Raw genomic sequence first — 10953 nt, forward strand, 5'->3', positions numbered from 1 at the left:
CATGCCTGCTGGAAGTCCAAGCCCCTCGCACACAAAACCTCCTTTACCCCCTCCCTCCAACCCTTCCTAGGCCGACCCCTACCCCGCCTTCCTTCCACTACAGACTGATACACTCTTGAAGTCATTCTGTTTCGCTCCATTCTCTCTACATGTCCGAACCACCTCAACAACCCTTCCTCAGCCCTCTGGACAACAGTTTTGGTAATCCCGCACCTCCTCCTAACTTCCAAACTACGAATTCTCTGCATTATATTCACACCACACATTGCCCTCAGACATGACATCTCCACTGCCTCCAGCCTTCTCCTCGCTGCAACATTCATCACCCACGCTTCACACCCATATAAGAGCGTTGGTAAAACTATACTCTCATACATTCCCCTCTTTGCCTCCAAGGACAAAGTTCTTTGTCTCCACAGACTCCTAAGTGCACCACTCACTCTTTTTCCCTCATCAATTCTATGATTCACCTCATCTTTCATAGACCCATCCGCTGACACGTCCACTCCCAAATATCTGAATACGTTCACCTCCTCCATACTCTCTCCCTCCAATCTGATATTCAATCTTTCATCACCTAATCTTTTTGTTATCCTCATAACCTTACTCTTTCCTGTATTCACCTTTAATTTTCTTCTTTTGCACACCCTACCAAATTCATCCACCAATCTCTGCAACTTCTCTTCAGAATCTCCCAAGAGCACAGTGTCATCAGCAAAGAGCAGCTGTGACAACTCCCACTTTGTGTGTGATTCTTTATCTTTTAACTCCACGCCTCTTGCCAAGACCCTCGCATTTACTTCTCTTACAACCCCATCTATAAATATATTAAACAACCACGGTGACATCACACATCCTTGTCTAAGGCCTACTTTTACTGGGAAAAAATTTCCCTCTTTCCTACATACTCTAACTTGAGCCTCACTATCCTCGTAAAAACTCTTCACTGCTTTCAGTAACCTACCTCCTACACCATACACTTGCAACATCTGCCACATTGCCCCCCTATCCACCCTGTCATATGCCTTTTCCAAATCCATAAATGCCACAAAGACCTCTTTAGCCTTATCTAAATACTGTTCACTTATATGTTTCACTGTAAAACACCTGGTCCACACACCCCCTACCTTTCCTAAAGCCTCCTTGTTCATCTGCTATCCTATTCTCCGTCTTACTCTTAATTCTTTCAATTATAACTCTACCATACACTTTACCAGGTACACTCAACAGACTTATCCCCCTATAATTTTTGCACTCTCTTTTATCCCCTTTGCCTTTATACAAAGGAACTATGCATGCTCTCTGCCAATCCCTAGGTACCTTACCCTCTTCCATACATTTATTAAATAATTGCACCAACCACTCCAAAACTATATCCCCACCTGCTTTTAACATTTCTATCTTTATCCCATCAATCCCGGCTGCCTTACCCCCTTTCATTTTACCTACTGCCTCACGAACTTCCCCCACACTCACAACTGGCTCTTCCTCACTCCTACAAGATGTTATTCCTCCTTGCCCTATACACGAAATCACAGCTTCCCTATCTTCATCAACATTTAACAATTCCTCAAAATATTCCTTCCATCTTCCCAATACCTCTAACTCTCCATTTAATAACTCTCCTCTCCTATTTTTAACTGACAAATCCATTTGTTCTCTAGGCTTTCTTAACTTGTTAATCTCACTCCAAAACTTTTTCTTATTTTCAACAAAATTTGTTGATAACATCTCACCCACTCTCTCATTTGCTCTCTTTTTACATTGCTTCACCACTCTCTTAACTTCTCTCTTTTTCTCCATATACTCTTCCCTCCTTGCATCACTTCTACTTTGTAAAAACTTCTCATATGCTAACTTTTTCTCCCTTACTACTCTCTTTACATCATCATTCCACCAATCGCTCCTTTGTAATATTTATTGTAATATTTATTTATATAGTTATTGTGCATGTCTCATTGTTTTCTTTGTAGGGAAATGTATATTTCATGAATTTTTTTTTTTTTTAATACTTTTGGCTGTCTAGAACAGATTAATTGGATTTCCATCATTTCTTATGGGGAAAATTAATTTGGTTAACGATAATTTCGTCTAACGATGAGCTCTCAGGAACAGATTAATATCGTTAGCCGAGGGTCCACTGTATTGCAAATTATAGCCACAGCAGTGGTGTCATAAGGGGGGGTGGGGGCTGCCCCGGGTGACACCATTTAGAAAGTGACACCATAGAGCCTCTAAAGAAGGTGACACTAATGCCCAAAACAGTGCTGCAGCATCACTTCAATATACCTTCTAATATGATTACAGAATACAAATAGGTCTATACAGTGGACCCTCGACCAACGATATTAATCCGTTCCTGAGAGCTCATCGTTAATCAAAATTATTGTTAGTCAAGTTAATTTTCTCCATAAGAAATAATGGAAATCAAATTAACCCGTGCGAGACACCCAAAAGTACTGAAAATTTTTTTTACCACATGAAATATTAATTTTAATACACACAAACTGAAGAAGACAAGTGCAATTACATGACACTTACCTTTATTGAAGATCTGGTGATGATTGATGGGATGGGAGGAGGGGAGTGTGTTGATGGTGTTAGTGTTTAGAAGGGGAATCCCCTTCCATTAGGACTTGAGGTGTCAAGTCCTTTTCCGGGGTTACTTCCCTTCTTCTTTTAATGCCACTAGGACCAGCTTGAGAGTCACTGGACCTCTGTCGCACAACACATCTGTCCATAGAGGTCTGTACCTCCCGTTCCTTTATGACATTCCTAAAGTGTTTCACAACATTGTCAGTGTCACAATTAAACACTTGCTCAGGTTTCAATTCTTCACTGTCTATGAACTCCTTGAATTCCTGCACATATTTTTCAGCTGCTTTTTGGTCCGAACTGGCAGTCTCACCATGCCTTATCACACTATGTATGCCACTACGATTCTTAAATCTCTCAAACAAACCTTTGCTGGCCTTAAATTCACTCATATCACCAGCAGTTGCAGGTATTTTTCTAATTAAATCGTCATGAAACTTCCGAGCCTTTTCACATATGATTGCTTGAGAGATGCTATCTCCTGCTATCTGTTTTTCATTTATCCACACCAATAACAGTCTCTCAACATCTTCTATCACTTGCGATCTCAGTTTCGAAAACATAGTTGCACCTTTGGCAAGAACAGCTTCCATGATTGCCATTTTCTTGGCCACAATAGTAGCGATGGTTGATTGGGGTTTTGTGTACAACCTGGCCAGCTAGGAGACACGCACTCCACTTTCATGCTTAGCAATGATCTCTTTCTTAATATCCATAGTAATTCTCACCCTTTTTGCTGTAGGGTTGACACTAGAAGCTTTCTTGGGGCCCATGGTGACTTATTTTGCAGGTGCAATTACTAAAAACGCTGTGACAATATGAAATGTTCCGATTGTATGTTTGGATGGGACCGCGGTGGCTGGCTGGCTTGTAAACACTGGCCACAAGTGGACGCGTCTTGAACGGAACGAATCGTGTTGGTCGAGTTTTTTAGAGCTAGTCGAGGCAAAATTTTTGCTTTAAAATGTATCGCTAGTCGGATTTAACGTTACACGATGCCATCGTTGGTCGAGGGTCCACTGTACAGGGAAAAATCATTGATTCTGATGATGTGATGGATGATTTTGCAGGACTGAAGGCAAGAAAATGCAAGATCAGATTCACCGAGATGTTACCTGTACTCAAGGCCAAATCAGAACTAGTGTTTCTCTGATATTGCAATGTTTTTCTTTATTTTTCAAGTTTCTTTTTTTTTTGCATTGATGAAGACGAAAAAATGTAGGATCTGTTGCCTGTACTCAAAGTGGTATCTGAGTTTATGTTTCCTCAATATTACTATGATTATTTGTTTCATCGTTAACCCTTAAACAGTCCAAATAGATTGACGTTCAAATCCGTAGTGCTCCAAAAGTAAATCTATGTTTTTTTTACACATTTTCAAATGTAAAAAAAAAAATGATGTACATTTTTTTACATACTTTCAAATGTTGAAAAAACGTATATATACTTTTGGACCATTTAAGGGTTAATAAAGTTGAGAAGTATTCTGTTCAGTTTATGGTCCTCAAATGTTCTCATTGCTAAACATTAGTCACTGGTCATGCAGAATTGTCGTAACTGGTCATGTAGTAGTGATGTAACTGTAGTTTACTCCCCCCATCCCCCTGCCCTTGGATTTCATGGGGGTTACACCAAAGATGCTGCCCCGGGTGACACCAACCCTAGCAATGCCACTGAGCTAAAGTATTGCAAATTATTACAGCCAATTCTTACAGCCTCATTATGGTTTAGCAAAAGAACAAGTGCAACTAATGCTACATTTTTTTGTGGGAATGTTTCAGTCTCCAGGAGCTTAGTCAAGCCAACAAAGCTGTTACAGCTTAACAAAGCTCCTGGAGAGTGAAACATTGCCACAATATAATATCATATTAGTTGCACATATGTTCTTTTACTTAACACATTACTGATAATTCTACCAACATTATTACAGCCAAAGTATTGTAATTACAATCTGTTTCAGTCACAACATTGTGAATTCTTCTTCATAATAGATGTGTTGTTAAATTCATATACCATTTTTTTCATGTTAGGGTTGGCCAGTCAGACATGGAAAACAATTAGCCATTTTGAATCTAATAATGAAAATAACTTTTTCAAATGTTGAAAAATACAAGATTAAATTGGAAATATATTTTACAAAATGGTTGACTGTATTATATACAAGAATGTATTTCACGTTTCTTCAATTGAGCAATTTACAACAATGTAAAAGTATATAGCATTAACGATTAAAAAATAATGAGACCTCACTGGCTACTTTTGTATTACAAACGAATAAGGTTAACCAAATATAATGACGCTTCATTGGCTTATTTTGTATTACAAATGAATAAAGTTAAGCCAAAAATAGTGCGTCTCAACCAGATCAACGCTGTAATACATTCCTATATATTTCACTTAATAGAAGAAAATGAAAACCAACAACAAAAAATGTAAACTTACACCCAAACCCAGACCCCCGCACTCCCGACCCTCGGCATCAAATATCTGTTAGGAAGGATTTCTTGCCATCCGTGGAATCTATTGAGACAGACATGTGGTGACCAGAAAAATCCAGGTCAAATAAAGTGGAAAACTTTCCCATGTTGTTTCTGAAGAGGGGGAACAATCAAGTGTTTTACAAGCTAATTATTTAGAAAAAAAAAAAAAAAAAAAAAAAAAAAAATTATAGGAAAAAGTTAGCAAAATTAAATGAAACTTTGTTTTTAAAGAATTCTTTTGATAAAATAAGGGAGTAAAAAACTCACTCCATGCTTCTGTCATGCTCCAGTTTTGAGGAAAATAAATTTAGCAAATCATATAAGTAAATGTAATCTAACTTCCTAATAACAGTGCTAAAACTAACATTGAAAAACATTTAATATGAGAAAACTGTCTTCTAATAAGCACAGTGCAATTGTTTTATAATGTATAATAAAAGGAAAAGATTAAACATTATAATCTTCTATATATCATAAAATTATAAAAACTATATAAAATTTGACATAAAGAATAACAAGCAAAAACTAAAATAAATAAAACATTAAAAGAAGTACTAAGCCAGACAAAAAATGCAGTAAGAGTTACTTCAAATAAAACGTAAATAGCCAAGCAGCCTTACTGCAAGTATATGTGGACTTAGTTCCTCCATTGGTGTGTTGACACTTGAGAACTTTGTGGGAGATGAGGCAACACTAAGTCTATCACTATGATTTATTTCTACAAAAGAACTTTTAGCATAAATTTTACCTGAGATGATAACTGCTTTGAAATTTTGCATACAGTAATTAAAAATTTCTAATTAAAATTACATATAGTACACATTATGGCATGGCCAAGTATTACATAGGCAAAACAAGGAAGCAAAGAAAGGGCAAGAAAGAAAGGGATTGGGCCAAAGAAAATTCAACAGAGGATCAATAATTAATGTAGAGAAAAAAAATAGTATTTGAATTCCTGATGTGTATACAGCACCAGGTTACTTTGTCAATAAAGAAAATATGGAGTACAGGATAAACAACTATCTTACACTTCAAGGGAAGGAGTACAGGACAAGCAACAACCGTACATTTGAAGGGAAGTACAGGATAAACAACAACCTTCCATTTGAAGGGAATAACTACAGGATAAACAACAGCCTTACATTTGAAGGGAAGGAGTACAGGATAAACAACAACCTTACATTTGAAAGGAAGGCATACAGGATAAACAACAACCTTACATTTGAAGGGAAGGAGTACAGGATAAACAACAACCTTACATTTGAAAGGAAGGAGTACAGGATAAACAACAACCTTACATTTGAAGGGAAGGAGTACAGGATAAACAACAACCTTACATTTGAAGGGAAGGAGTACAGGATAAACAACAACCTTACATTTGAAGGGAAGGAGTACAGGATAAACAACAACCTTACATTTGAAGGGAAGGAGTACAGGATAAACAACAACCTTACATTTGAAGGGAAGGAGTACAGGATAAACAACAACCTTACATTTGAAGGGAAGAAGTACAGGATAAACAACCTTACATTTGAAGGGAAGGAGTACAGGATAAACAACAACCTTACATTTGAAGGGAAGGAGTACAGGATAAACAACAACCTTACATTTGAAGGGAAGAAGTACAGGATAAACAACAACCTTACATTTGAAGGGAAGGAGTACAGGATAAACAATAACCTTACACTTGAAGGGAAGGCATACAGGATAAACAACAACATTTGAAGGGAAGAAGTAAGGGATAAACAACAACCTTACATTTGAAGGGAAGACATACAGGATAAACAACAACCTTACATTTGAAGGGAAGGAGTGCAGGATAAACAACAACCTTACATTTTTACCCTTTGAGGATCAGTCCCGTAGTTCTATGGCTATGAAGCCAGGGTCCAAGCTGTAGTATTACATCATGAGCTCAGCTCACTCAAATAAGCTGAGCAGTAAATTTGCGCTAGATATGAGAGAATACATCTTATATGGTAAGTGTGTTCCATTTAAAACAAATCCTGTAACACATAGTGCATGAGAAAAAATAACTGCAATTGTGTTTTTGGATTAAAATGTTGGGAGGGTTCGTGGAGATGTGATGGTTAGAGTTAAGCACACTTGTTGGATGGTAACACTTATATTAGCAGAGTGTGAGAAGGGGAGCCCAGACTGCCTGTGTTGCCTTCTCGTAGACCTACGGTTGGAGTGAGAACGATCACGGGAGCGCAGCGCTCAAAACGTCACACAAGCTAGTCACTGAGTCTAGCAAGGGGTCATGTATGTAAAACATATGGATGGTGCTATGATACAACTATGCTGACAAAAATACCGACTTTGCGGTGAGTTCTTGAATGGCTTTCATGGTTGTACTCGTGGTTTTATGGTTTCATTTGATAGAATGGAAGATACATTACAGAAATAGAGATGATTTTGATTGGTTTTAGTACTGAAAATAGCTTGAAACTGAGCAGAAATGTTCAATTCTTGCCGATGTTCAAGAGTTAAACGACGTCAAGTATCCAATACACATCAGCTGGTGGGTCTAATATACGTTCACGAATGTGCTGATATTATTTATACATATTGCTAACAGTAAATCTTCTATTTTTTGGTGTGAATAAAAATTCTTTATGTGAATAAAAAAATCAAAATGGATTTCATCTCTAAAGCCTGGAAACATAACTAATAAACAGAGGAAATGTTATTTTACTGCCATAAATGCCTGCACTGTTTATTCTGGACCCATTTTGAAATTGGAACTTTGTGTGAAATTGGCCAAATTCCTAATTTATGATCACTTTACTGGGTAGTTGAAATAGTTGATTGGGCAGTTTCTTGTGCTCAATTGATAAAATAGAAGCGATACTAGCAAAATAGCTAAAAATTTGGTCAACTGCAATATGCAATTGACCTAAAATAGGAGTCAAAGTAGGAAAAATCACCGATGCATAAATATCACTGATGGAGCAAAATTTGCAATAGCGTAATTTTGTCAATTTTCATTAAATTTCGTACATTTTGTTTTACCTTCGGAAACATTTTCTCTACCATTTCCTAAGAAAAAATAAAAATTTTTTTTGAAAATTCTTGGACCCTGTGGACAAGGCGCAGAACTACGGGATGGACCCTCAAATGGTTAAGGGATGGAGAATAAGATACACAACAGCCTTACACTGGAAAGGAAGGAGTACAGGATAAACAATAGGTTCACATTTGAAGAAAAGACTGGTACAGAGCAAGTTTTTGTGACCATATTTCACCTTGCAAGCAGACTAGTGCTATAACCACTCAACTGCACATGCTTAACCCTTAAACTGTCCAAACGTAGATCTATGTTGACATGCATAGCGCTCTGATTGTAGATCTGCATTTTTTTACATAAGAAAGCATGTAAAATCAGACATATCTATGTCCAGAGCGCTACGCACGTCAACGTACATCTACATCCAGAGCGCTACACATGTCAATGTAGATCTACATTATACGGTTACTGTAGACGGATGAGTTTTAATAAGCCTGTGTTGTTGTATGGTTAGAGCGCACTGACCTGTGTTGTTGTGTGGATAGAGCACACTGGCCTGTGTAGTTTTATGGTTAAAGCACACTGACCTGTGTTGTTGTATGGTTAGAGCACACTGGCCTGTGTTGTTGTATGGTTGGAGCACATTGACCTGTGTTGTTGTGTGGTTAGAGCACACTGACCTGTGTTGTTGTGTGGTTAGAGCACACTGGCCTGTGTTGTTGTGTGGTTAGAGCACACTGGCCTGTGTTGTTGTGTGGTTAGAGCACACTGGCCTGTGTTGTTGTGTGGTTAGAGCACACTGGCCTCTTGTTGTGTGGTTAGAGCACACTGGCCTGTGTTGTTGTGTGGTTAGAGCACACTGACCTGTGTTGTGTGGTTAGAGCACACTGACCTGTGTTGTTGTGTGGTTAGAGCACACTGACCTGTGTTGTTGTGTGGTTAGAGCACACTGACCTGTGTTGTTGTGTGGTTAGAGCACACTGACCTGTGTTGTTGTGTGGTTAGAGCACACTGACCTGTGTTGTTGTGTGGTTAGAGCACACTGACCTGTGTTGTTGTGTGGTGAGAGCACACTGGCCTGTGTTGTTGTGTGGTTAGAGCACACTGGCCTGTGTTGTTGTGTGGTTAGAGCACACTGGCCTGTGTTGTTGTGTGGTTAGAGCACACTGACCTGTATTGTTGTGTGGTTAGAGCACACTGGCCTGTGTTGTTATGTGGTTAGAGCACACTGGCCTGTTATGTGGTTAGAGCACACTGGCCTGTGTTGTTGTGTGGCTAGAGCACACTGGCCTGTGTTGTTGTATGGTTAGAGCACACTGGCCTGTGTTGTTGTGTGGTTAGAGCACACTGACCTGTGTTGTTGTGTGGTGAGAGCACACTGGCCTGTGTTGTTGTGTGGTTAGAGCACACTGACCTGTGTAGCTGTGTGGTAAGAGCACACTGGCCTGTGTAGTTGTGTGGTTAGAACACACTGGGCTGTGTTGTTGTGTGGTTAGAGCACACTGGGCTGTGTTGTTGTGTGGTTAGAGCACACTGGGCTGTGTTGTTGTGTGGTTAGAGCACACTGGGCTGTGTTGTTGTGTGGTTAGAGCACACTGGCCTGTGTTGTTGTGTGGTTAGAGCACACTGACCTGTGTAGATGTGTGGTAAGAGCACACTGACCTGTGTTGTTGTGTGGTTAGAGCACACTGACCTGTGTAGATGTGTGGTAAGAGCACACTGACCTGTGTAGTTGTGTGGTAAGAGCACACTGGCCTGTGTAGTTGTGTGGTTATAGAGCACACTGGCCTGTTGTTGCGTGGTTAGAGCACACTGGCCTGTGTTGTTGTGTGGTTAGAGTACACTGGCCTGTGTTGTTGTGTGGTTAGAGCACACTGACCTGTTGTTGTGTGGTTAGAGCACACTGACCTGTGTTGTTGTTGTGGTTAAAGGACATCGGCTTGCTCGTTTTAGGACCTATATCTTCTAAGTATTTTTCAGTACAATCAAAAGGTTAGTATGTTTACTGTGGCCACAAATATAAGTTGTTGTAGATGAATCTCTCACCTATAAGACAGCACTCAGATCCAACTCAAGTCCCTTCAAAGCCCTTGTAAACAATTCAGGGAATAGAGAATGGACAGGATTTGAACCCTAACCACTTTTATAAGTGGCAGGCCAATGCTCTCTAAACACGAGTCTTTTCTTCAATAATGTTGACAGCATGCCTCTGTATTCAGCTTCACATTTGTTCATGATATACTGGCACATTCCAAAATGTGTTTTGATTCAAGGTTTTAATCATTTTTATTATCAAATTGGTTACCAATTTTTTTTAGCAGCAACATGTCAATTTAAAATCTTAATTTCAGAATTATCTCAATATAAATAAACAAAATAATGCAAGGCTAACATCTAAGATCAAAGAAACCAAACAAGAAAAAATCCTAGCACCAAGACTTAAGACTTGGCTAGTAACTATACCCTGAGTGCTGATTGGCGAAACACTGCGGGCAACCTCCATCTGTGTGAGAGACATTCTGTCGGCATTCCATGGACCAGGAGTTATACACTGAGGGATGCTCAGTGGATCTTCCATGGAAGCTGGCTTACCAATAACATCAATGGCTGAAAAATAATCACCCTTATAGTTTCCTTAAAACTTCATATAATACTGTGGATGTCAAGAGGAGATTATTAGAGTGGTGAAGATGTGCAAAAGAGAGAGAAAGAGAGAATAAGCAAGGTTTAACCATCAAATACAGTGGACCCCCACCTTACGATCAGCTCTCAACTCGACCAGTTATGTAAGTGTATTTTTGTAAGTGCTTTTGTACGTGTATTTTTGGGAGTCTGAAACGGACTAATCTAATTCACAATATTCCTTAT

At 39.0% G+C, this 10953-nt stretch overlaps 1 protein-coding gene across 1 annotated transcript in view; it reads right to left on the bottom strand.

Annotated features, from left to right (window-relative positions):
- Positions 1 to 10692, bottom strand: part of LOC128687537 (uncharacterized) — a gene marked incomplete at its 5' end in the record, with an annotated part of 116058 nt that extends 105366 nt beyond the window's left edge. The window contains 1 exon segment of the mRNA XM_070080753.1: positions 10549 to 10692. Coding sequence (XP_069936854.1) covers positions 10549 to 10692 — 144 coding nt within the window.
- Positions 10693 to 10953: the final 261 nt, after the last annotated feature.

The sequence above is a fragment of the Cherax quadricarinatus genome, unplaced genomic scaffold (genome assembly GCF_038502225.1).
Source record: "Cherax quadricarinatus isolate ZL_2023a unplaced genomic scaffold, ASM3850222v1 Contig912, whole genome shotgun sequence".
Taxonomy (NCBI): domain Eukaryota; kingdom Metazoa; phylum Arthropoda; class Malacostraca; order Decapoda; family Parastacidae; genus Cherax; species Cherax quadricarinatus.